This window comes from Cladophialophora bantiana (assembly GCF_000835475.1).
Source record: "Cladophialophora bantiana CBS 173.52 unplaced genomic scaffold supercont1.10, whole genome shotgun sequence".
Taxonomy (NCBI): domain Eukaryota; kingdom Fungi; phylum Ascomycota; class Eurotiomycetes; order Chaetothyriales; family Herpotrichiellaceae; genus Cladophialophora; species Cladophialophora bantiana.
In genome coordinates, this window is record NW_015971584.1 from 201,539 (window position 1) to 226,731 (window position 25,193).

At 53.0% G+C, this 25,193-nt stretch overlaps 10 protein-coding genes across 10 annotated transcripts; 3 read left to right on the forward strand and 7 right to left on the reverse strand.

Annotated features, from left to right (window-relative positions):
* Nucleotides 1–303: 303 nt before the first annotated feature.
* Nucleotides 304–2,241, forward strand: Z519_06986 (uncharacterized protein; the record flags this gene model as incomplete). The annotated part of the gene is made up of 1 exon (XM_016764723.1): nt 304–2,241. One exon carries the CDS (start codon nt 304–306, stop codon nt 2,239–2,241), a length of 1,938 nt encoding a protein of 645 aa, XP_016618673.1.
* A 394-nt stretch (nt 2,242–2,635) lies between these two features.
* Z519_06987 (uncharacterized protein) lies at nt 2,636–4,899 on the reverse strand (the record flags this gene model as incomplete). The annotated part of the gene is made up of 2 exons (XM_016764724.1): nt 2,636–4,263; nt 4,320–4,899. 2 exons carry the CDS (start codon nt 4,897–4,899, stop codon nt 2,636–2,638), a joined length of 2,208 nt encoding a protein of 735 aa, XP_016618674.1.
* An 885-nt stretch (nt 4,900–5,784) lies between these two features.
* Z519_06988 (uncharacterized protein) lies at nt 5,785–6,405 on the forward strand (the record flags this gene model as incomplete). Its single annotated transcript, XM_016764725.1, has 1 exon — nt 5,785–6,405. The coding sequence occupies one exon, from the start codon at nt 5,785–5,787 to the stop codon at nt 6,403–6,405; it is 621 nt and encodes a 206-aa protein (XP_016618675.1).
* Nucleotides 6,406–6,602: 197 nt separating this feature from the next.
* Z519_06989 (uncharacterized protein) lies at nt 6,603–7,880 on the reverse strand (the record flags this gene model as incomplete). The annotated part of the gene is made up of 1 exon (XM_016764726.1): nt 6,603–7,880. The coding sequence occupies one exon, from the start codon at nt 7,878–7,880 to the stop codon at nt 6,603–6,605; it is 1,278 nt and encodes a 425-aa protein (XP_016618676.1).
* A 1,021-nt stretch (nt 7,881–8,901) lies between these two features.
* On the forward strand, nt 8,902–11,071 carry Z519_06990 (uncharacterized protein; the record flags this gene model as incomplete). Its single annotated transcript, XM_016764727.1, has 5 exons — nt 8,902–9,956; nt 10,073–10,197; nt 10,299–10,429; nt 10,528–10,642; nt 10,827–11,071. 5 exons carry the CDS (start codon nt 8,902–8,904, stop codon nt 11,069–11,071), a joined length of 1,671 nt encoding a protein of 556 aa, XP_016618677.1.
* Nucleotides 11,072–11,734: 663 nt separating this feature from the next.
* Z519_06991 (uncharacterized protein) lies at nt 11,735–14,316 on the reverse strand (the record flags this gene model as incomplete). Its single annotated transcript, XM_016764728.1, has 2 exons — nt 11,735–13,051; nt 13,105–14,316. The coding sequence occupies 2 exons, from the start codon at nt 14,314–14,316 to the stop codon at nt 11,735–11,737; spliced, it is 2,529 nt and encodes an 842-aa protein (XP_016618678.1).
* A 1,370-nt stretch (nt 14,317–15,686) lies between these two features.
* On the reverse strand, nt 15,687–17,261 carry Z519_06992 (uncharacterized protein; the record flags this gene model as incomplete). The annotated part of the gene is made up of 1 exon (XM_016764729.1): nt 15,687–17,261. The coding sequence occupies one exon, from the start codon at nt 17,259–17,261 to the stop codon at nt 15,687–15,689; it is 1,575 nt and encodes a 524-aa protein (XP_016618679.1).
* A 1,878-nt stretch (nt 17,262–19,139) lies between these two features.
* On the reverse strand, nt 19,140–19,861 carry Z519_06993 (uncharacterized protein; the record flags this gene model as incomplete). Its single annotated transcript, XM_016764730.1, has 2 exons — nt 19,140–19,434; nt 19,500–19,861. 2 exons carry the CDS (start codon nt 19,859–19,861, stop codon nt 19,140–19,142), a joined length of 657 nt encoding a protein of 218 aa, XP_016618680.1.
* A 446-nt stretch (nt 19,862–20,307) lies between these two features.
* Nucleotides 20,308–21,651, reverse strand: Z519_06994 (uncharacterized protein; the record flags this gene model as incomplete). Its single annotated transcript, XM_016764731.1, has 2 exons — nt 20,308–21,521; nt 21,618–21,651. The coding sequence occupies 2 exons, from the start codon at nt 21,649–21,651 to the stop codon at nt 20,308–20,310; spliced, it is 1,248 nt and encodes a 415-aa protein (XP_016618681.1).
* An 898-nt stretch (nt 21,652–22,549) lies between these two features.
* Nucleotides 22,550–24,388, reverse strand: Z519_06995 (uncharacterized protein; the record flags this gene model as incomplete). Its single annotated transcript, XM_016764732.1, has 1 exon — nt 22,550–24,388. One exon carries the CDS (start codon nt 24,386–24,388, stop codon nt 22,550–22,552), a length of 1,839 nt encoding a protein of 612 aa, XP_016618682.1.
* Nucleotides 24,389–25,193: the final 805 nt, after the last annotated feature.

Sequence of the window (25,193 nt, forward strand, 5' to 3'; positions counted from 1 at the left end):
TACTTTGGTCCTATTAGGTAGCATCGAAGCAGCCAGTAACCCACACAAGAAAGCCTTGACGATATTAGTCAACAGGCTCACCCCTGCACAACTGTGGGTGAGTGTGGTGAGCAGAAATGTGTGAGTGGCACTATGGCATGGTACCTCTAACTGGACCCCTTCTGCCCCTTGACCTGCCTTGCCCTGACCAAACTGCCCTGCGCTGCCCGCGGCTCACGCCTTACCTGCCTCATGTAGTTTTCCCATCTCCAAAAGGGACGCTGGCGACAGCGACCGCTTGCGTACCACTTTCAACCGGAGAGAATGAAAGCCAATGCCCCGTCTCTGTCCAGGATAAGGCAGCGTCTCCTCAGCCTTCCATCGGCCTTGGTGCTTCTTTGGATATGTCTTCTTTGGTGGGGCGAGCGGTACATCTTTCGACAAAGTGTCGCCCAGTGCCTCTGGCGACAGTGGGAATCATGGGTAAACAAACAGATCAAACACCCACCGACAAAGAGAGCATTGCTGACTCTGTTCCAGCCAGATCATGCTCAGCCTCATCATGTCCTCCTTGTCGCTGACCCTCAACTCGTGGATCCGCACACTTACCCGGATAGACCGTGGCCTCTATCGACCCTGACCATCCTGTACACCGATCGCTACCTCCGCCGCTCCTATCAATACCTACAAGAGTATCTGCGACCAGATGCCACCTTGTTTCTCGGTGACTTGTTTGACGGTGGAAGGGAATGGGGCACTGCCGAATCGACATCTCCCGAAGAGCGTTATAAGAAGTATGGATCGAATTTCTGGATGAAAGAATACATTCGCTTCTCCAACCTGTTCTTGCGATCTTGGGCCCGAGGTCCTCATGCAACTGTGGCTGAACCGACAGGCCGTCGCCTTCTCGCCTCTCTTCCGGGCAACCATGATTTGGGGTTTGCGGCAGGCATCCAGTTGCCCGTGAAGGAGCGGTTTGACGCTTATTTCGGGCCCCTCAACCGAGTCGATATCATCGGCAATCACTCATTCATCCATTTGGACACCGTCTCTCTGAGTGCCATGGATCAGGTCGATCCAAAAACTGGGAGTTCGGGAGCAGGGGACGGGAGTGCCGCCGCGACTTCTTCTGGCAAAATCTGGAAACCGGTTGAGGAATTTCTCGTGGAAGCCAAGTCCATCAGAGCCAAAGCCGTACAGCATACGTGCGAGACAAGATTTCACTGGAAAAGCCCACTCCCACACTTGCAGTCTCCCTCAATACAGCGAGTCGCTGACGTCGGACCCTCTGAGACAACACAGAGAAACCACCACCCAGTCAGCTCATCTCAGTTTCCAACAATCGTGCTCTCTCACGTCCCCTTTTACCGATCTGCCGAGACCAGCTGCGGTCCCATGCGAGAGCGAGGCTCCGTGATACCCCTGCAGGCAGGCTATCAGTATCAGAACGTCCTTACGCCGCTGATCTCACAGGACATCGTGAAGCATTTGACGGCGGAAGAGATCACAATGATTTACTCCGGCGACGATCACGACTACTGCGAGATTGAGCACAACGAGTTCACCGGCCGCATCAGAGAAATCACGGTCAAAAGCATGAGTTGGGCCATGGGCATCCGCAAGCCGGGTGTGCAGCTCGTCAGTCTCTGGAATCCGGTCGATGTGGACATGGCAATGTCTGGTGACCCATCGCTTTCCACGCCGCGGGACACAGTGCAAAATCATCTGTGTCTGCTCCCTGACCAATTGAACATCTTCATCCGCTATGGCCAGGTCCTCGGCGTAACACTTTTCATGCTCCTTTTAGGCGCTGTCCGGTACAATCCCTCTGTCGCAACTGATGAAGCAACACTGCGCGACAAAACCGAGCCATTACTACCCACCACCGAAAATCGCCACCACCACCACAACTCCAACACCTCAAAAAGTTCTTGCATACAGAACGGTGACCCGGCGGAGCATCATCAACTCTCCACGCGCAAATTGGGCGGGTACGGCCAGCTCCCTGCCTCATCGCGGACCTCGTCCCCCTCGAAGCCGCCTTATTTTATCGACCACGCCCGAAATAATTCTCCTGGTCCAGGTCCAGGCGAGCTCGACAGTGACGACTGGGGCATGCCGAAATCATTAACCAAAGCACGACAACGGGGAAGGAGGAACTCCCACCCGTCGCGATCTCGAATGGCATTCTTTGGTCGCTCCTTGTGGCGGACCGTATGGCCTGTCTTGTTGATTTATGGATGGCTTCTCTGGAACGGTTAACGAGTCACCCAATGCCATTTGGCCACCATGGCTGACATGTAACAATGTCCGCAAGAAAGATTCATGTAACACTAGTTGGAGCTTGTTTGATTGGATTCTTTGGCCAATCTCGCGGACGGCATCAAAACTACCGTCTAAAACGATACCAGGGTTACTGACACGGGACATGTTAAGGAGGAAAGCAACGACTTGGTGTAGCGTTACGAAAGTTCAAGGCCAATTCTACCCGCAATGCTTTTAAACTTACAGGCTCTCGAGTTCCGGGACTCGTAATAGAAATCAACCCCTTTATCATCCCTATTAGTGCAGCCCACTTCCGGCAGGGTGCACAGGCCCAGTAACAACTCTTGCAGTAGTAAGAAGTCCATACAAATATTATGATAGAGAAAACTCTTCATTTCTTTCCGTTCTTGCCATCATTAGGACAACACATCTTGCTCCCGGCGCACATATCACCGCAATCGAGCAAACACGCCGGTTGTCCTTCACTCCTAAGACTCGCAGTCTTGCTGGCATTCGCGTTGTTCTTAGGAGTCAGGTGCCCACTCCCAGCACCCTCGTCAGGATCAACCCCCGGTTCGGCGGAATGCGGATCTGCCTCGTTCACAAACTCGGGCTGGATGGTTGAGCTGTGGATGCCGTAGCCGTGTAGGCAACCTCGAATTTCCCGCGCTAGATGCATGTAGCTGGCGGATCCGGTGCCGTCAATCTCGCAGTCAACCTTGACGTGCAAGCTCGCAACGAGCTTGGTGTCACTGAGCTGCCAAACGTGGAGATGGTGGGCTTCAATGACTCGTGGTAGCGACTCAATGTCCGCTGTGATCTCATCGATTGACATGCCTACAGGAACTGCCTGGAGGAGGATTCGCCCTGCTGCTCTGCAGAGTGGGATGGCGCTAGCTAGGATAATCATCGTGATGACAAGGGAGATTGCCGGATCGAAGTAATAGCGTCCAGGGAACTTAGCCAGCCAGATGATCAGTGCAGTCACTATTACACCAATGTTTCCGAGAGCATCGCCCATGACATGGAGGAAGACTCCGCGCATATTCAGATCTCCATGGGAATGGCCGTGCCCACCATGTCCTTGGCCGGCTTTTGAGCCGTCTTGATCTTGATTGTGGTAGTGTGCCGCGTGATTGTAGTCAACGCTCTTCCGTTTGTTTATGCTACCATAACCGGTGAATCGCTTGTCGTTCTTGGACGGTGATTGGAGGCCGTCTGGGGATCCGTCAAGATGTCGCTCTGGTGACTCGGGCTCCATCAACAGGGCGTCTTCCTCTGACGCTTCAGATTCGGATTGCACTTCCAACCGCGCAGCTTGGATAATATCCTGACGAAATGACGCCGGATGGATGTGAATGTTGTCGACAGAGCCGAAGCCCCTACCAAACGAGCCTGATGTGCGACGGCGATGCCGGGGATGGATCTCGCCATTAACGATCAACTTGCGAGTGGGGATGTGCGAAGATCTAGCCGAGATAGTCGTGTTCTCTTCATCAGACTTTGTGAATGCACGCCGGGCCGGACTTCGGAAGCTGCCCACTTGGAATTCTGGCAGCACATCTTCGATGTTCCCATGTTCGTCGACAACTTTCTGGGTTTCGCCGTTGTCCTCGTAAAGATGGCCGTGGCCTTCTTCGGCCGATCTCACCAGATCCCCCTTGTGCATATGCTCTTTCTCGCCGTGGCCATGGCCGTGCTCATGGAAAAGGAAGAGTCCGAGGATGTTTGAGGCAAGGCCCATACAGCCGACAATGAGCACGAGTCTAGGGTTGGAAACAACCTGTGGTTCGACGAATCGCTGGATTGCTTCCAGAAAGATGGACAGGCAAAGGGCAACCAGAAAAACTCCATTGACAAGAGCGCCCAATGTTTCGGCTCGTTGCCAGCCATAGGTGTACATTTTTGAGCTTCCGGTATTGGCGACACGGACTGCCCATAGCCCAACGCAGAGAGATAGGACATCATTTAACATATGAAACGAGTCGGCCACAAGGGCCAGAGAATGCACTGCATATCCTAGAGGGGTGTAAGTGGCTAAACGCGACAGGAAGTTGATGTAGGACCGCACTGACCGACGACCAATTCCACCAGGAAAAAGGCAGCATCTATGCCCAGGAGGATACAGATCCTCTGCGTCTTTGAGAAGCCCATCTTTCTTCGTGTGCGGGGTGGCTGCGCGCCGGTTTGCGCGCAGCACTCGTTGAGCGTCACAGTCGAAGCGGTAGCGGGAGAGAAGCGGTAAGCGGACGATGACCTGGACAAGGAAGCGACCCGGTGTGGGCTAAAGTATGCCTGTTGAGGTTTCTGAACAAGACCGGTGGGGTGATTGGGATAGGAATGAACCGTGGATGTTGAAGGTAAGGAGGGAGGAGGGGATGAGCAAGTTATAAGAGCCTTAGGCGAGGGCAAAGGCGATGGCGCAGGTGCGGTTTTCTCCTCGTGGCGAGCGTCAGCGTCCGGGCCATGAGAATGGCACCCAGAATAGCAGGTATGACGATAGCAATGGCGAGAGGGAGATGATCCACGACTCGGATCGGATGGAGAAGCCTGAAACTGCAACTGCAACTCCAGCTGCGGCTGCGGCGGCACAAGCGGCGGGAATGCCTTGTCATGTGACCGCGCGTTCTCTGCCGCCTTCATACTGACCGCCATCATTGCCTGGTCTTCCTTTTCATCCATCTCAAAAATTGATGCTCCGGGAGATGGTCAGATCATTGTACCTGTATTGCCTTCTTATTGATCTCGACTGCGAGCTGACCCAGGTTTCCATGACACAATAGTTGCACTTGATCCGTGACCACACTTTTTAAATCCTGCTCTTTCCCGACTGCAGAGGCTCGTTGCATCAAAGAATGTGACGGCAAAGTTCGCTGTTGCTCTAATATTACCTTACACAGAGCACCTGGGCAGCAAACCACTGAGTCTGAGGTCACTCCTGCTCCGGTTCCATTTGTCAACCGAATTGTGTACGAGTAACAGACACGCTGATCGAGCGGTGGACATCCGCCCGCAGAGAGAATGAGCTGGCTCCAATGTTGTCCTGTACTCCATCCGTGAGAGTTTGATATAGCCCTTGGGTTCTGAGCCCATGAACATGAGTGTCTTGTGGACAATTTCGGTGATTTCGAATGTTCAAAGCTGTCTCTTTTGACGTGAACCAGTGCTAGGGTTATCCATCCCTCGCCAGGTATTTTGCCAAATGCTGCCATATGCTGCCATTTCTACCCCCATCTCGACTGGTAGTTGCCTCGATTGAGCATGAACCTGTTGATTTGGTGGTTGTGCCGCCACGGAAGGAAGGCTTACGGATCACAATGCGTTACAATGCAGAAAGGTATGTTATTATGTCCTTCCACTTTTTCTCAATCGCTGCACACTTGATTCCAACACTTCCTGAGCACTTGGTTTGCGATCTATGGAGGAGATGTTCAGTGCTACTCAACATACTTTGTCCATTATCGCATTGGAACCATAGCTTCTCCTTCGTTCAATGCTACCACGGAATTTTGCAAGTCATTTCTTCGAAAGAGCATAGCCATGGCTGTTAGACGCCGGTTTCGCTCCTCCTCTGCCGTCCATGAAATTCATATCAAGGGATGCACCACTAGCATTTATCAATCCTGCCCTGTGTCTTCAGAACTTTCCTCTTGCCCCACCGTTGACGCAACGTCCGACGACGTCGAGATCGCCCGGCAGTTTTGGGATGGCATCGAACAGACCGGGATTACAGTCATGAAAGCGTCCCACCCGGAGGAGAGCTGGTCTCTCAGAAAGTTCTGGGACGAATACGTTGCGGTGGAAATGGAGTTTGGGTATAATGCACGAGAACATATCACGAATGAGGAGACATTCATCAGCTGGTTCGAGTTCGCATTTGGAATGGCGGGCTTCGGCCTGGTCGTGTTGCAGTTTGGCATTCTGCATGGGCGATTCATTGAATCCAAGGTTGCTGCGCAGTTAGGGAAAGCAGTGGCGTGCGCCAGCTTTGTTATCAGCATCCTCTCTGTGGTCGTTGGTGCATATCGATTCTTTCGCCAGCAAAATGCACTCCTTCGAGGGCAGGTCTGTTTGGGTGGCCTCTCCATGTTCTCCGCTATATTTTTGTTCAGCCTGGTATTAGTGGGCAGCACCGTCATTACCTGGATAGGCCTGTTTTAGGGATCAAATTCCAAGCAGTATTCATGGGTATTTCTCCGCTGCCAAAGATGTTGAATATCCTACACAGCTCTTGACAGTAGCCTCCTGATGTGTAGCAGAGGCAAGATATAACCATGAACCAACCCCTTTGGAAATCCATATCTGGATACCAACCACATGAAGGGGAGGCGCTTCAGGCACACTACTCCACAATTGATTTAGGGATGAGTCTGGAAGCGCAGTGTGTCAGAAGGCGGCGGTTTTTGCTCAGGCAAGTCGGCGCGAATCGCATCGACCAATCCAGGCAAGACCTCTTCGGCAGGCAAACTGGCGCGCACAAGGTCCCGTCTCAAGGCCTTCCACCCAGCATGTTCGTTTTCCTTTCCTTGAAAATGATGGTGCGGAAGGAGTTCTCCGAAGAATACTTCCTCCTTCCTGACACCGCCCATATTCAATATCCCGATGCCCATGCCTCTTTCGTGCGCTCTTTTCACCAGCCTCCAAGCAGAGTAGGTCGCGAGAGAGCTGCCGACGACCAGGATTTTGGCCGCAGAGTCAATAGCTTCCTCTGCCGCTGTTTTCACGTCGGCTGAGATGGATTCACCAAACATGATCACGTTGGGTTTGAGCACGCCGACGCCGTTTGGCGACGCGGAGGCCGTGGGTGATGGTATCCAAGCGCCATCTGCGTCAACATCCACGTGCCCTTTACTCCCATCTTTTAGAATGGGCGGTCGCTTCAAACAATGTGGGCAAGGAGGATATCTGAAGGTATGATACGGCGCGCCAGGGACATCGGCGTCACCGTCGGGATTTGTCCTGAATCCCAACCGCCTCCTTTCAACGGGATTCTCAGTATCCAATGCCCCCGAAGCCAGCAGCTCTTGCAAAAACTCGGCCCAGGCGGGGTTCAACTCTGCCAATCTTTGCTGGAAGACATCGCGGTCAATGAGTCTCTTACAGCTCAGACAGACCAAGGCTCTGAGGAATCCGTGTAGCTCTACCGTCTTCAATTGCGGATGCGCAAGACCATGGAATGAATCAACATTTTGAGTAACCACATCGTCGACCAACCCTAGTCTTCCAAGATCGCGAATGGCATAGTGTGCGGCATTAGGACTCGAGCGGTGTAGGCCCCTCCAGCCTAAGAACGAACGGGCCCAGTATCGCTTTCGGGATTCGTGGCTCGAGATGAATTCGTGGTAATAAATCGGCCGGTAGTTCTTGTTCTGGGTGTAGGTCCCGTTGACACCACGATAGTCGGCCAGGCCTGAGGCGACACTTATGCCTGCGCCTGTAAGAAGGACTGTCTTGTTTCTCTCATGTTGCGCGTCTTGGCCTGATATACGAGTAATAGATGTAGCGGGCAGCGCTGGAGAGGTCAGAAAATGCGCGAGGGCGGCGATGGCACCTTGTTTAGTAGCTGCCGACGGTGGGATAATCAAAGGTGGTGGCAGAGGCCCCGTATACGGGATTCGCATAAGCGGTCTGGACATGCGAGGGACATGGCTAAGGAAAGAACACCCAAGGAAGGGATAGAGAATTGTTGTTGTACGGGCTGCGCCTCAAACAGGGCATCCAAGTGGCTGCCAAGCGTCGTGTAGAGTTTTTCCGGGTCCGAATATGCGCCCGGCGAGCTACACCCGCCTGGACTCACTCAACTAACCTCAGAACACCTTCCGCTCACTTCAAGCACCGCCAATTCCCTTGTCCCATGATGTGGCCAGCAAACAAGCCAAAGGGGCAATCTCAATCTCAGCTCACACACCAACGGCTCTTATTGACTGCACCACCAAATCTTAAAGAGCAGGTCTTGCGACCGTGTCTCTCCCTGTCATGCCCTTCAAACGATCGCCTTGGGCCAAGAAGTTCATGGCAGCCACCAACATCATCCGGATTCAAGACTCAGGGGCATGCAACCCTTTCGCTAGGCGTCCCATCGACTCCTTCCCCCTCCAGAGGATGCGGAGAGTTGAACCATCCGTCCAGCACATCGTTTCTTCCACCGTCCGCAAATCTCGTATTCTATCCTTGATATGGAGCCGGCCAGCCTGTTGAGTCAGCTCATTGCCAGTGATGATGGCCCAGAAACGTCGCACCCTTGGTGCCCCGTGCAAGTGACGCACAGACAGCTTGCCAGAACGTCCCTAGCATCGACCCGCCCCCAGGTTGTGGCGCCTCCATGCTTTCTTTCCTGAGTGGTGCCCGCGTGCCCAGGATTGACGCAAGATGAAATCATAGCTAAACATTGTCGACTTGTTTTATGAATGTCGATCCCTGAATGCCATACCCGCAAGATGCAAAAGGTGGGTGATAACCTTAACTATACGGTGTGCCGTGTGTTTTGCGAGATTCAGGTTTGTTTAAGCTCTTTCGCATTTCTTAATTGTGCCGTTCCCATTTCGCAGTTGCTCAAAGGACTCTGTACATCCTTTCAACTGAGGGTCTTCTCCGTGAGCCCATAAACCTAGCCCTTCGCGAGTCGTCCTACTCGTGTAAGGCTATAATTCAGCGAGAATGTCGGTCTCCGATCAATCCACCACAGCCATGGAGGCACAGAACGAAAAAGAGAGTCATCAAATCCAACCCCCGGGACCAACCGAAAAGCAGCTGGGTGTCTCAGGCCCAGAATTAGCAGGAGAGAATCTCGAGGGAGGTCATCCCAAGCGTGCGGATGGCAAGGTCGAACTAACCGAGGAAGATTGTTACGATCAACTGGGGTACTGCTTCCCAGCATGGAAGAAATGGATGATATTGTTCATCATTCTTTTGATTCAGACCTCGATGAACCTGAACGCCAGTATCTATGCCAATGGAGTCGACGGCCTCGCCAAGAAATACACAATTTCGAAGCAGAAGGCACGGGTCGGCCAGATGATCTTCCTCGTGTGCTATGCATTCGGCTGCGAACTGTGGGCGCCATGGTCTGAGGAACTAGGCCGCTGGCCGACACAGCAGCTATCTTTATTTCTCGTCAATCTCTGGCAACTACCTGCGGCGCTGGCCCCGAACTTCGGATCTATCGTCGTCGCCAGAGCGCTAGCTGGCCTCTCTACGGCAGGAGGCTCAGTCACGTTGGGAGTTATCGCGGATCTATACCAACCCGAGGACTCTGGGTTTCAATATGCTGTTGCTTTCGTCGTGCTGTCGTCCGTCGGCGGAGCCCCGGTGGGCGCAGTGATCGGTGGCTTTGTGGGAGAATTTCTTCCTTTGCCCTGGATCTTTTGGATGCAACTCTGCATCGGCGGCGCCGTTCAACTCATCCACTTTTTCCTCGTACCCGAGACCCGCGCAACCATCCTTTTGGATCGCGAGGCTAAGAAACGACGCAAGAATGGTGAAACCAACATCTTCGGACCGGACGAACTCAAGAAGCCGCGGTTCCCCATGAAGGAATTTGTACGCGTCTGGATGAGACCTTTCCAGATGTTTGTAACGGAACCGATTGTGCTCTGCCTCAGCTTGCTCAGTGGGTTCAGTGATGCATTGTTGTTTACCTTTTTGGAGGCGTTCACGCCCGTGTTTAAGCAATGGGGGTTTAAGCCATATCAGGTCGGATTGGCTTTTATTTCGTAAGCTGTCTTCTTTCTTTTTCACGCAAGTTGGCCCGAAATATGGACGGCAGAGGCAAAGGAAGCCTGAAGATTTCGACGAAGAGAGGAAGTGACTGACGACAAAATGATTGCAGGTCACTCGTCGGATACGTGCTTGCATATTTCACTTATCTCCCTGTCATTCGACACCATAACAAGATCCGCGCCGATGACCCGAACAAGTTGTCTCCAGAATCTCGTCTGTGGTGGTTGCTTTTCCGTAAGTCTATCACCGCGTCCCTCGACCTTCTTTCTTCCTCTCTCTCCATTCCAGTGTCCACCGGTTCTTTCACTGACACGATATCCTTGATTCTCTTGCAGTGGCACCTCTCGAAACAGCTGGGCTCTTCGGCTTCGCGTGGACATCTCTCGGCCCTGACTATGGCATCCCCTGGATCGCGCCTATGATCTTCACCGTCCTAATTGCGATGGCAAATTATGCAATCTACAAGGTATGGCTCCAATTCTCTGGGATATGGACCCCCGGTCTCTGCCCCAATTGCAGGAATGTGTTAATGTGACCGTGAATGCTAATGAGGTGCGCTTTCAGAGTTCAATCGACTACATGATCGCCGCCTACGGCCCGTACGCCGCTTCCGCAACTGGCGGGAACGATCTCGCAAGAGACTTCCTTGCGGGCATTGCTGCCTTGTATAGCACGCCATGTAAGTCAACTTGTCCCTCCGACAAACCGTCCAAAAATGTCCCAGACGCCATCCTTCCATCCCCTTTACACTTGACCCCTATCCCTGATTATCAACCCGACTCACATCCTCACCTCCTCACACTTTTCTTCTTTACCCAACGTATCTAAACTAACCCGCTCCCGTTTTCAATCCAAAAAAAAAGTCTACGAAAACATCTCCAAGAAATACACCCTGGAATATCCCTCAACGATCCTGGCGTGTCTGTCCATCGCGGTCATCGCCCCCATCTACGTCTTCTACTGGAAGGGCGAGTGGTTCCGCGACCGCAGCAGGTTCGCAAAGGAACTCAATCTCGGCAGGCAGGGCGCCGTCGAGAGGCGGAGGAGTACCATGCTCATGGGCAAGGCTGTCAGAGGGGAGAAGGCCAGGCACGTCGAGCAGGTCTGATTGATCGAGCGATGTGTTCGATGTATGGATTGATTGAATTGACGGTGTGTTGGTAGATTGATAAGAAGAAGACTCATAAGGAGAAGGAGAAGAAGATCAAGAAGGGATAAGAAACGTCTTTTTGGGGCCGGATCGATCTGAACTTGAGAATTTGCCTCTGGACTATAGCCGTGGACTTTGGAATGTTTTTTTTTTTTTTTTTTTTTTTTTTCATTTTTCCATTTCCATTCTCATTCTTCTCATGGTGTTTCGTTTTGTTCTTGCTTGGGACTCATTCATGCCCCTCTTCCTGTTCCCGGCCCTTGTTTCTGTTCTATAATTGTCGGTCGCGAGGAAAGGAAAGAGAGCAAAAAGTCGCTGGTCACAATTGGCATGGCAGTGCAGTGCAGTGTCGTGTCGTTGCCAATGCCAGCTGGACTCTCTTTCTGTAGACCTCTTCCTGGACCATGTATGTAAAGAAAGAAAGGCTCACAGTTCTCTTCCCTCCGCTCGACTTGAGCGTATGAGCTAGGTAGTTCCTCTTCTATAAATTCAGCATCCAACAAGAACTTTCCCTTGGCCCTCCCTCTTTCTATACAAAGGGGATGTATGTCACCTACATGGACCCTGCTCTCCACAGGCAGGTATGGGACACAATAAGTAACTCTCAAAACTTTTGAACTTTTAGACCTTCGGCAGCAAGACTCTCTTTCCGTTACCCTGCCCATTCCCGCCCGGCGTGCTACCACTCCCACCTGCGCTTGCCGCAGCTGCAGCGGCATTCCGACTCGCAATCGTCTGATTCACAAATGTCATGGGGATTTTGGTCTGTTGGCCTACAACCTGCATAGGAGGACCACCACCGCCAGTCCCCCCACCGATAATTGCGCCTGGGTTCATGCCTGCGCCTGCACTAGCGGTAGTAACAGCGCTGTGAGCGACTATTCCAGAACTTACCGGACTAGCCGGCGGTGGACCGTATTGTTGTGTCGGTGCTGGTCCAGGGGCGGCTTGATGTTGGTATGGCTGTTGAGGAGGTTGGAAGATGAATTGTTGTGGACCATTTTGTAGCGGAGAGCCGACGGAGTTGTGGCGAGGGTAGCCGTGATGATGAAGACTGGGTCGGGCATTGTGCCGGAAGACGTTGATGTTGTTTGATGAGCGATGCGATGAGACGGGTTTTGGCGGTGCAGGAGCGATCGGTTGGCCGGGGCCGCTTGAAATCAAGCGCGGTGGGAGAAAAGAAGCAGGTCCAACTGGCGGTGCCGGTAAAGGGCTTGGAGGTGGAGGAGTGGCAACGCGGACGCCTGCCCGTGCGTTGCTCAGGGGAGGGTATTTCGCTCGTCGGCCACGGCTCCTTGAGTCTGGTCGGATCACTTGATATGATGGTTGCGGTGGTGCTGGCGTTACGGGCGGTGGTGCTTGGCCAGGAAGTGGAGAGAAATCCAAAGCTTGTCTTGCGAAGACATCGCCGGGGGCAAGAGGCATGTAGATGTACTGACGTTCGGAGTGTTGTTGTGCAACCCAGTCAGAAACGTCCGCGAGCGCCGACAGGGCGTACGAACTAGTGTCCGCCATGTCGAGAGGCCTTGGGATAAGGTAACCCTTGATATTCTCGAGTTCCTTGATCGCTTCCACAGAAAGAGCATCCATGGTCTGCGATTTCTTTCGAAGTTGCTCAGTTCGCCAATCATCGTTTCGCTGTTCCATTTGCTTCAATAAGGGGCCAATAACATCCTCATTGAGCACTTGTTGGCGGGCTTGTTCGTCGTAAGATTCCAGCTGTTGCCTAAATGGCTTTTCGTCCATGATTTTTCTGGACGAGTACCCGCGTGGTTGAGTATTCGGCTCGGGAAGTTCGTGATAATGTGGGAAGTAATCCATATCGGAGCCGGATTCGGTGTGGGTGTCGTCGTGAGCGGCGCGGTAAGCTCGCTCGAAGAGTATGATGTCTCCTTCTGCGCCGGCAAGATGCTCTCTGCGGGCTTCGGTGACGCGGTTCTGTTTCGTGTGTCAGATTTAAGCCTGGAGACAGAGTCAATACGGGGCATTACCTCGAACTGCGCTTCAATAACTTCTTTCTCTCGCTGCAGTCGCTGCATTTCATGCTCGAGCTGGATGCGGTATCGTGTTTGGGCGAGGTCTTGCACATCTCTCATGGTGGACTCAAGTTCCTCCACGACACCGTCGTACTCTGGGACGTGTCTGTGGGCCTTTGGCTTCCTGGCAATTTTGGAAATGTCTCGGCTTGAGAGTTGTTCAAGGATGTCAATCTGCTGAGCGCCCACGGTGCTGAAAAATCGTTTTAACTCCAGCTGCCTCGCCTTGAGTATGGAGATCTCGAGTTTTTCGTCCTGTGTCAGTGGTCGTCTTCGATTTGGAGGTTCAGGACTTTCGCCATTTCCGCGACCAGCTCTACCTCTTGACTTGCCTTTACCACGTCCACCGCCAGTTGCATGAGCACCTCCACGGCCACCACGGCCGCCCCCTCTGCCCGGCTTCCTAGGAGAGCGGGACTCGGGAGTGTCGCCGTTCTCTGCTGGACGGTAGCGAGTGGTGCCATCATTTGCGTGGTATATTGGATTCTTCGCATCATATTCTGGCCAGGACTCCTTATCTTTGTACTCCTGGAAGCTGATGTGCGCCTTGGCCGCAATTTTCTCCTCGGCAGGTCGTGAGGTGCGATTACACTTTGGCACCGCCTCGGGGGCGTTTGACGATGCTTTCTGAGATTCCCCTGACGAAGCATTAGGCTGCTCTGTTTGATTAGATGGTGAAGAAGTTTGGTTTCCAGCGTGGCTGAGATCATGGCCGACCTCGACTGTGTCAGACCGGGGAATACGGGAGCTTCGTCTTAGCGCCGTGGCCGATTCTGGCGGACTAGCTGACGGTGAGGTTGACGGAGGGCCTCTATTAGTGATGGTAACAGTTCCATCACTATCTGGAATGGTCCTCCGGGTCATTCGCTGGCGTGCAGTGGCGCTAACAGCCAGGGTCGCAGCTGTTGAGGTTTGCCGTGCACGGCGCTTCGTCTTTGGCACATGTTCGGCTTCATCCGAGCCTGAATCGGCCATCTTTCGTTTCCGAGATTTTGGACTCTTTGGCGGAGTGGACGGGGGTGTTGACAGGGGGGATGATGATGCCGATGACAGCCATGAACCTACTGTAGAGGCGTCGGTTGGTTCTGGGGTGATTTTTGCGGTGCGACTTCTAGTCTCCATATGGAAGCTGACTGACGGCCGACGACCGGTCGCTTTGGCAGCCATTTTGCTGCAGATGAAGTCAGTTGATTATCATGCATATTTAGAGAAGAAAAAATATATCTATTTGAGTCGCAATTGTGAGGCAGTGCAGGAATTGGAGGAGGCAGATATAGTCCGGTGGGCAAAATGCCGCTTCGGACGACCTCGGCCAGACGACGATAACGCACATAGGGCCCAGAGAAGAATCTGAGGGATTGAGACTTACTCGGTACGATTCCGCAGATGTAATCGCCTCGGCGCACCTGAGCGGAGAGAATATTTGACGATTGAAGCGCAAAGCCGCTTTTCAGCTGCTGTCGCAAGGGGATGAGCGGAGCGGCGGGCCCTTGAACCTGGGCGGAGCAGCTGGTGCGACGACGGCCCTCGCTCTGTGGGATGAGATAGAAGGTGAGATAAGTAGCGAAGGCAGAACTGAAGGGTCTTCGCTGAGATGTGAGACTGAGAAGCGGTGGTTGCCGTGGAAGGAAGCAGCTGGAAGCATTCGGGAGATGAGGTATTAGTGGCCACAGACAGGGATGAAGTAAAAGGCGACAGGGCGACAATGGCATCGCGGGCCCAGGGCTGAATAGACGGGCAGAGATTGAAATCCATAGTGTCGGGCGGCCAGTGAATGAATGAATGATTGAATCAATAGGGCGATGAATAGGGCAGGAAGGAGATTGAAGGGGATGTGGTATTATTCTTGTGACTTGTGAGCCTGACACTCCAGCGACCAGCGACCAGAGTTTGGCGGATCGAAGTGAGAAGCATTTTGCTCGCTTTTGCCAGCAGCGGCCATCGCTCTAGCCGCAAAGGGACTAGACAACTCCTAGTGAACCACTAGCCCGCTTGCGGCTAGCCCCTTGGGCCTACCATTCCCGGCGAGCCAGTGCCTGCCAGTGGGCGAAAGGAGCAAAACGGCCTCGATCCTGTCTGACAGAGCATTTACCAAGTAATCGCCTTGAAAAGGGGATGAGACATGTCAGACCACGCCGCTTAAAACTCTGCCTGCCACAAGTACGAGGAATAAGATACAAGTATAGTCTGGCTCGTCTCTCTCCCGGATCGTGCCGTCGAATTCCGCCTGCAAAAGGTGCCTTCAGCCTTCCTGGTGCCTCCCTTCAGCCCGCCGATCCATCCAATAACATAGAGCATCAATAGAGCATCAAAAAACCCCTCCATATCCATAAATGCCATTAACCATGTTTCCTCTCATAACGCAAATGGGTATCTGTGGTCCCTCGTTGCTATTAATCCTCCAAACAATCAATCAGTGTGCGCCAACTTCGCCCTAGTCATGCAGCTTTCATCACATTCAAAACAACAGGCGCGGTGCCAGTAGCCGCGACAGAAAAGAAAGACAAAAGAAGTAAACCCGACAACCAAGCCAGGTCTCATATCATGACTTGGCTCAACCGACTGCCCGTCGACACCTGGGACCTGGGTCGATCCTTCTTGACGCTCTTCCGCTTTCCATACCCCACCAAGCTGGTCCGTGAACCCGCCGATAGCACGAATCCAGGGAGAATCGGTGGCAAGTCCGCATCGTCCACAATCGACGGACCAGGGCTCCCAAGTGATGGACTGCCCAACGTCGGGCTATCCGGCAAGACCTGTTCCACGCTCTCCGTCTCGGACTCGTCCGTGCTACTGGGCATGGCTTTCAAATGTCCGGGCGCCGGATGCGAGTCGCTCCGCAGCCTGGCGAGCGTCCGAGGCGTGATGGTAGTGTTTGCCATGGGCGACGCCGTGACCACCGTGCCGGCAATGGCAATCGGAGGTGGTCGAGGGCTGTTTGGTCGGAATAGTGGGTGTATTAGCTCTTCCTCCATGGGAACGTCAAACGTGCCCTGCCTAAGGAGTGGTGGTGGTAGTGGTAATGGCTTGCCGACATGTGACGAACTAGGTCGAGACGTGGGACGAGACGTAGGTCGGGAGAAATTGACTGGGCTGGATGGTGGTGAGGATCTTGGCTGTCGCGGGGACGAGCTCCAGCCAAAGGCCGTAGTAGTGTCAGACGTTGCGGCATGCGGCGGTGAACTCGAGGTAGGGGACCGTGGTTCGGGGAGGAAGGGCCCATCGAGCGCATTTGCTGGTGACTCGGGTCGACTGCCCGGTATCGTCTCCAGGCCTCCCCGAACGACTGGCGGCGATGAATGAATGACGACGCGCATCTCTTGATGAACGGAGGACGTGTCCCAACCATCGAAGGCGCTATCTATGGACATCGCCTCGCCGGCTGGAAAAGGCGAACATTCAAACGAAGATCGGCTAGAGTGTCGCGCCAGTTTCGTCTTTAATGATGCCGTTCCCGCTTTTGTGGCCGACGATCTGCGTGTCGAAGACTCTCCTCTAGAGACAGGGGTGCGCGGCGGTGAGTTCAGAGTCAATTCTTGCGAGGCGAACGATCGATCCGTCTGTTGAGTGTTGGGCCTCTTAAAAGTGGACATGGATGGTGCTCTGAGGCCGAGGTTCATATCGAGAATTCCGGCCCGGGCTGTCTTCAAGGCATTCTTGGTCCACGAGGCGAGGAGAAAATACAAACCTAATTGCACAAGAGCGGAAATCGCCCATACAGCAAACCATATTCCAAGCAACGTGGTGAGAGAGGTACGCAATATCTTTGTCGGAAGGTCGCTTCGTCTTACAGCCAGCCATACCAGCGTGATTCCAGAGGTGATAGCATTGACTGCTGCCGAAATCATCCCGCCATGAACGAGTGCGCATGATTGGGGCTTAGAACCCTGCGCGGGACTGTGTGGCTTCCTCACATACACCGTGCCGAAATAAGCCAGACTTGCGAGATTGATCAGGCTCACAACGAAGGCGACGTAGAGTAGATCTCGAAGGCCTGAGAGAATCGGAGCACTCGTGATGTTTGTTGCGAAAATGATATTGAGCACACTGCCCACGATCCCCAGGATACCCGCCAGGCCCGCGACCGCCGATATCCTGACACGTCTCTCCATCAGTCCGTGTGACACGATGCTGCGTGGATAGTAACCTTGGTCGGTCAACTGCGAAACGGGCTTTTAAATGAAATCTGTTGGCCCCGATTCCCTGGATATGAGGTTTGAGGTTGACATCCAGATGGCCAAAGAAGAGAAAAACGCTGATGGATGGGACAGTCAAGAAAGACGAGTTGAACTCGCGCCTCAGTTGACTGGGAGAGATATAAAGAGTGAACAACGACGAGCTGAGGTTGTTGTCCTCTGAAGCAGCCGAAAAGTCCGGGGGTCCAGGTTCAAAGGAGATCTTCCTTGTTCGCGTTCAGCCCTCTCCGTGCCTGCCCTTAGTGAGACAGGCAGTATGACTGAACGAGCTTGACAATGAGGGGTTCAGAGACACACACGCGCTCTCGAAAAGGCCAATCAAGGCGGGGCAGATGTAAGAGGTGGTGGAGTTTCCGAAATTATCATATGCGGATGCATGCGATTTGAAGTAATCAGATGTAAACAAAGCATGGAGGCAAACTGGAGGAAAAGACAAAAAACCGGAGAATCTCTCTGCAACAGCCATAACAGAAGCGGCGAAACAGCGAAACAGCAACACACACTGTATGAGTATACTTTTTCGTGCACGCGTCCCGGCGTCTGGTATACCCACAACATCAACTAGCCTCAAGCCTTTGTACCAGGGAGGAAAGCTTTGGCGCGTCATGTTCGCGGAAAGTCTGGGGGGGCGGGTCTGGTTCGCGCCAACAAGGGTTGGTCGGAGCATGAAGCTGCAGAAAGACACGGAGCAGAAAAGGATCGGAAGCTGCGGCAAGTGAGAGCAACGGCACCAGAGGATTGGTTTTTGACGAGCAGAAGCGAGGAAACCAGAAGGCCGCGAGTACCGGGGTGGGCTTGTATGCGATGGTGTTGTGGCTGTTGTGGTTGTTGGTGGCGGTCATGCAATCTCGTTATCCAACTTTATTTCCATGGGAAGGGAGCGAGGCCAATTTGCGCGCCCCTCCCAAGCCTCAGTTTTCTCCCACAAACAAACAGACACAGCGGGATAGCCTGGATGTCATCCTGGGGCAGCCGCAGATCTCTGCCCATCGGAGCTCGCCGTTGGCAATAGCGGAACGTGGCAACAAGGGGCCCTGGTATAGAGGGCGCAGGTAGGGTTTACGCGCTGCACTCACCTGTTGTTTTTGGAAATTGGTGCGCAAGAGCTCTCAGCTCCACCAGCAGCCATAAAGGTCCAGTCGCTCGAGTCTCGGACAGACCAATTTGGGCTTGTCGGCTCAATTTGGTCCTGTTGCTTATGAATCATCGCCAGTTGGTGAATCGAGGGTATATTCTGTACGAGGTCTGTCTTCGGCATGAGGATTGAAGAGGAACAGAAAATGTTCACTTGGAGTTGGATATCGGAGCTTGGCGCCGCTGCCGACTGTGATTGGACAGCCTCTCTCGATTGCCGAATGCACCAAAAAGACCTAAGAAATACACCGGATATTGTCCATGTCTGAACCGTTGCAACATTGGCCAGTCATCTGCTCCCACTCACTTTCCGGGTTTTTGGTTGGAAAAAGTGTCTCATCCGTCAAGACCCTTTCTCGATCCAAACAAGATCGATCTCAGCACTCCTGGCTCCATCCTGTGATTTTCCTCCGAGAATGACCTGCATTCCCCGTCCGCCTATCACCACCCCAAAGTCGTTGCATCGTGAAACCCTGAGCCTCAAAAGGGGACTTTCACCAAATCTTCCCATTTTGCTGAGACACGCCCATGTTGTAGGTACTGGTACTTTTGGCTCGCGTGAGACGAGACCAGACCAGGCCAACTCCACATTCCTCCAGCGCCTACGCTAGGACCAGGAACCATCTCAACCGCCTTCCCAATCATGATTGAGATGCAATACTATCTTGTTGCAGCGACCTCTTGTTCCATTTGCCACAGCTCGTCTCTCAGCCCATTGCAGCCACTCTGTTCGTTCGTGCGCATTGCCTCGACGCTTCCTTCAATATCCTTGACGGCGTATTCGAGGCCGGCTAGCAGCCGCTCAATTTCACCACGTTGCTCCTGGATTGTATCCCTCATTGCCGCATTTTCCTGCTGCGACTTCTGTAATCGCGCATTCAATTCTTCGGTTGCTTGTTGCAGATAGGGCGTGAAGTGAGCCGTGTACAGTTCGGTTGCGGATAAAGTGTGCAATCTGTTTCTTCTGGTCAGTCGTGCGATGAAGAGAAGGGCCAAGTCGCAAAAACCAGGCTTGCTCACGGTCTCGCCGGCATTTCGCCTTCCACGCCGCGGTTCTTTCTCCTCCTGGCCTCGTCAATCATGCTGTCCCATTGATTCAGGCCCGAGATGACCTGTCTTTCTTCCAGGATCTTCTCGAAATCGCGCATGCATTCTTCCTCTAACCGCGTGTTCAGTTGTCTCCAGACTCCTTCGAGCGCAGTCGGACAGTATTTCGCGGGCGTTGGGAAACACGAACTGAAGTTCGCGTACGAGTTTGCCTTGAGAGACGACGACAGAGCGCCAGCAAAGACCTTTTGCAGAGCTGCGGCGCGAGGTCCTGGTGAGGAGGCGACGGGGGCCTCTGGTGCAGGCGAGGGTGAGGCGGAGGCTCGCGGGGCCATGCTGGAATCTGATAAATAATTTTCCCTGATACGCGTCGCCTGTAGGAGACAACTGGTTCTACTGAAAGTTGTTCAGAAGCATTGTAGGTCAGTATGGTGACGGACAACAGGTGTTCATCATGACGAGAGCACGATTGAATCGCATTGAGTCTGCTCGGATCTGGCTGCCTCGCTGCATCCTCGAAAGTAAACATGCCAAGACAACCGACGTCATGCCAAGACAACGCCTACTTGGCCTAAGCTTGGCCTGATGTGACCTCTTCTCGTGACCATAATCGCTCTTGCTCTCCTTTCGTTTGGAGATAATTACCAGCGTGAAGCTGCTTTCATTATACCACATAATATAGTCTGAGCCGTCGCGTTCAATCTGGAATCTCCGTTATCCTCGCGAAAAGGGTACCTAACTACACGTTGCTTTCGTTTCAATTCTTGGCATCCTCGGCGACTCAGTGTCCATCCCCATCACCGTCCAAAGCCCTCATTATGTCCACCGCTTGAGCAATGGCCCTGGCCAACTCCGTCCCTTTCTCCCAGATATCATTATGTTGCCCTTTCAGTTCAGAAACCTTGCAACTGATCGCTGATCCACCACCAAAGACCTTCTCCATTGCCTCGACCTGCTTCCAATCCACCCACCCATCGTCCTTTGAATGCCCAAGGACCAAGGCCCTTTTCTTCTGGCCAGCAGCTGCCCAGATGTCGACATAGTCATTCACAGCATACCTCGCGGGGCTGGCGAGCACATCGTCAGCCTCATTGGGTATGGCGTTCCTCGTCAACCCGATATAGTCGGCGAATGATTCATGAAGTAGCGGAAAATCATAGATCCCTGAAACACCGAGCACGGCCATGGGTGGTTCGATCTTTGGCAATTTGGATGGACCCGCGTTTGAAAACGTTCGTTGTGCCGCAATGGTGCTGAGCACGGCCATTGTGGCGCCCACACTGTGTCCAACGAGCAGATACTGCTCTCCAAAGCCATATTTGGTCTGTAGGTGTGCTATGGCGGTGAGTATGTCGTGGATATGGTCTGGCCATTTGGCGTTGCGGAGTTCGTACGCCGGTGTTTTGGAAGGATCTTGAGGCGACTTGTCCGGATGAGGTGAGAGACGGTAGTTCAACGACACATATCCCGCAACGTAGGGCGTAACAGAGGGCACATGCTCGTCATGTTTGAAAGGGTTATGGTGGTTGTCCGTCTTCCTAGACACTAAATGGTCGAGAGCTGGGTAGAAAGATGAAGACGTGACTGTTGGATCACGAAAGTATCCACCATGGACAAAAACAATCCAGTACTTCTTCCCACTGGGATCGGCAAGGTGCGAGCGGTCGAGTTCGGGAACATACAACTCGTAGGACTGAAGGATGTTGTCTAGGGCATATTGATGCCGTGTAATGTCACGGTGGATCTTCTCCGAGATGTGCGGCGGCGGCGGGCGCTCCTCTTGTCCGCTGGATCTTGGAGGCTCAGTCCCAGCTGCCGTGTGGATGGGGAAACTGTGCGCCGCCAGGCTGGGATGGGCAGACCGCGATTGATGGTAAGAAGTGTGCTGCTCCTTATAATACGTTGGACTGTGGTGTTTGACCCGCTGTTGAGGTTCTTTGGTCTTCGGAGAAAGATACGCTGCGCCCGAGTACTTTTGCTGTGAAGCTTCCAATGCTGATTGACTCGGATTCAGCGACGGAATCCAGAACAGAACGGATCAGGGAGAACAAGGAACAGAAGCGAGTCAAGAACATGTCGATGCTGACATACCTTGGTCTTGGAGATAGCGGATGACTTTCTTCATTTTTCACTTCCTGATGCCCTGCAAAGCCGGTGCACGGCTTCTCTGTCAACCGCTCTTACGCCTTGTAGGAGACAGAGGTAGTCCTTGACCGGGAAGGCTCCAGCCAGAGTCTGCCTTGATAGACGTGAGTAACGAGACTATCGCATAAGAGAATCCCTCCCGAGGGCAGTCGTTCGGCGCAGTTTCGCTATCCCCAGTAATATCCAGCAAACTGTCGGTCTCTCTGCGCAATTGAGCTGATATGCGGCGCGGAGCTCGGATACGATAAAGGTGTCAACTGCTCGGTTAGAACTCACGGGAGTTGCAAGGCGTTCTGGAGCGCAGGGGCGGGAGGGAGATGATCTGGTCGCTCAAGCTTGAATTTGCAGTGGTAATGGTCGCCAAGTTGAGCAAACGTTTTATGGGAGGTTCTGGATCTCACGATGCTGCTCTGACAATCCCCCGCAATTACCAAGGCTAGGCAAGGCTTCCGGTGCTTCCTGATCGGGACGTGATTACTCACACCAAACCACAAACCACCACCTTCATTCTGCGGCTCCCTTTCCGAGATGCGACGTTCAATTAGAAATCCGGATCACAAATTGCCCCGGCCCAGCATATACGCGATCCATGAATGATCCCATGGTGTTCAAGGCGTTCAAGGTATGGCTGCTGTTTCCAGGTCTTGGACGTGGTCGTCGCTCTCTACGGGGTGGAAACCCGCCTCGTATCAGGCGACGGGGCAGGACGGCCTTGCCCAAGGGGTAAGCATATGGCGTGAAGATGCTCCTGACTGTTTGAGGGCGGAGGTTAGCGGAATGGGGTCGCAGACTCTGTGGTTGCATCAAATCCTTACATCAGTCTCCGTCCTTTCTCAACATCCAATGTCCTCCTTCGTCTACCTACTTATATGCCCTGATCAGTATAGAACATGTCGCCGAGAGAACCCCGAGAATCCGTCTGTGGGATCCTGAGGCACATGACGATTCGGTTCAGACAACTCCTGGCCGTCATGGAACATGTAACTGTTCATTGGTATTACATCGTGCATATCCCGGCTGCCGAATGAGGCGTGAGCCCGGTGTCGATCTACAGCACTCCCGACCCAAGATTCGCGCCAGTAGCCACCTACGTCTCGTAAAGGCTTTTCGACTTCGACCTTGTACAGGTCGCTCTCTCGGTCGACCATGGCTGCTGATGCCGATTGCGCCAACTTGGCGCCGAATCGCAACAGTTTTCTGTCGAACTCGTCCAACTCGCCGGAGAATGGAGCAATAGTTTGGAGTGCCTCGGTTTCATTCATGAAATTGCCGGCGGTAGCTGGCCTTTCTGGCGGCGGAACATCAGACTGCGCAACACCGGTGGCATATCCTTGTAACTCGAGATTGCCGTCTGCATAAAGCGAGAGTTCACCGTCACCAACCCGATCTCGTGAGTGGTGGACTCGGCAAGATGACTCTGGCTTTTCCACAAAGCCCTCCCAGAAAGGCCGAGGGTAGCAGGTAGGGTTAACAAGCTGTTCCAAGGCCGCAGATGTGCACAATGTCATTCGATTAAGATCCTGCTTATCACTGCCTGGGCGGCTCAGCGCTCGCCTGTTGTTCGAGGGCTGCACACTCGGAAGATCAGGTCTCAGATTATTGCAATCCTTTCGGCAAGGCGAGTCCTTGACCTCTCTCGACGGATGTATAGACGCCTGCAAATAACTGGTTGATGCGTTGACATTGCACACAGCTGCAATATCATGTCGAGGTCTCTCATCGCTAGCAAGGTTCGAGTCGGCTTGCGCAGCTAGCTTCTTCAAATCATGCAACGAGTAATATCTCTTTCCTCCGTGGGCAAATTCGCCGATCCCGTGCAAGAGTGCATCAGTTGTAAACCCTTCCAGAAAAGTATTGGCGGCGGAGCTCGTTGGACGAACCATTGAAGGGGCAATCAGACAGTGGGCTTCGTGAAGACGTGCACCGTTTTCTGATCTATTTGACTGTGTGACTGGGCTCAATAGCCGGTATGTCAACAGTGGTGCTCGCTTCTGCGGTGGGGAGACTGAACAAGAGACGTAGGAGTCAGTCGAATGCGGGTTTCGCAAACATTTCCCTTCACGTCTCCACCCCGTTGGTGGAGAAAAGAATTCTGATATCTCCTGGTTTGGCGATTTGCGACCTTTCTTTCTCTGATTTTGTTGTTTCACTTTTCCAAAGCGTGCATGGTCATCCCGTCTCTTTCTTTTGAGGAATGCCATTTCCGAGAAGGTCAGATCTGGCAAACCCCTCTTGCCTACGTCGGTCGAAGATTTTCCTTTGGCTAGAAAACCCGGGCCGGAATTGGAGTTGAGGGTCAATCTTTCGATGGCCACGTTTGGTGCTTGAAATTCGTGGTTCAGCAGAGTCGCCGACTTTTTCTTGATCCTTCCTTTGAGCGCCCGGTTTTTCGGAGGCTTCTTAGATGCATCCTTGTATTGATATCTGTCTGGTTTGGTTTTGTGCCTTAGCTTCCTGGCATAGTTCTCGCTCGCACCCTGGACATTGTGGTCTTCAAGCTTTTTCGTCCTGTGTTCCCCTTGCATAAACCTCGGGCCGTCAGATGGGGGGCCAAGCTCAGCCTGATTATTTGCCCTTCTCTTACAATGGGCCTTCTCCCCTGCACTTCTGTGCTGGCCGTCGTAAGGTTCTTCACCTTGGTTTGAGCGCATAGGATCTGAGGTTGGCTCTTGAGCCCGTCGGGTTTCTGTTGCGCTTGGCGTTAGCGATGTTGCCATTTAGCTCACTGCATCTAAAGCTTTCCTCTCCGCTTCTCCCTGTAACATGACGCAGTCGCGTCTGTGTCTCTCTTTTTGAAGCAAGTCGAGTCTTGCTCCACATTTGAGAGCCATTTGTGCACAAGTTCGGAGATACCAAGCGCTGGCTGTTGAAATGAAGACATCTGTTTTAAGATAACAAGAAGCCTTTACTTTTCATGGACATGACTGTATAGATAGACTGCAATTGCACAGAGACAAAAAGGGAAGCTGAACTTCAAGCATCGAAATGCGCAGAAAGTGCAACGGCAGAGGAAGCTCGCCTTCCAGGGAAAGCGCGATCATTACATCCTGATCAGAATTGTGAGGGAAGACCCCAGATGCCTTTGAAAGCGTAAAATCCCGATATCCTTTGCAAGACACCCACAAGCGAATTGTTCTGTTCCCTTCATTTTGATCGGAGACATACCGACGGTTAAGGCTGGGCGGAAAAGGAGGCCAAATGTGGATCACAGGCACTCGTAGGGCTGACTGCAGATCATTTCTGCAGGACCCCAGTCAAGCTTACATGCGATAACCTTCTCATCTTGCAGTTTTTCATGCACAAAGAAAAGTACCAGAGGACCGCTGCCACTATAGAGATTTCCGCGCAATGAGACAGACAAGGGCTGGGCGGTTGTGCGCGCCTGTGCTCGGGCAGCTCGTTCTTGGGACTTTTTGAAGCACTGTGTTCCAACCCCCTATAATAATCAGTGGCCAAAAAACGGTAAACGTGATGTCCCCCAAAATAGATTCAGGTCGGGTAATTATTTCTAGGTCATCGGAG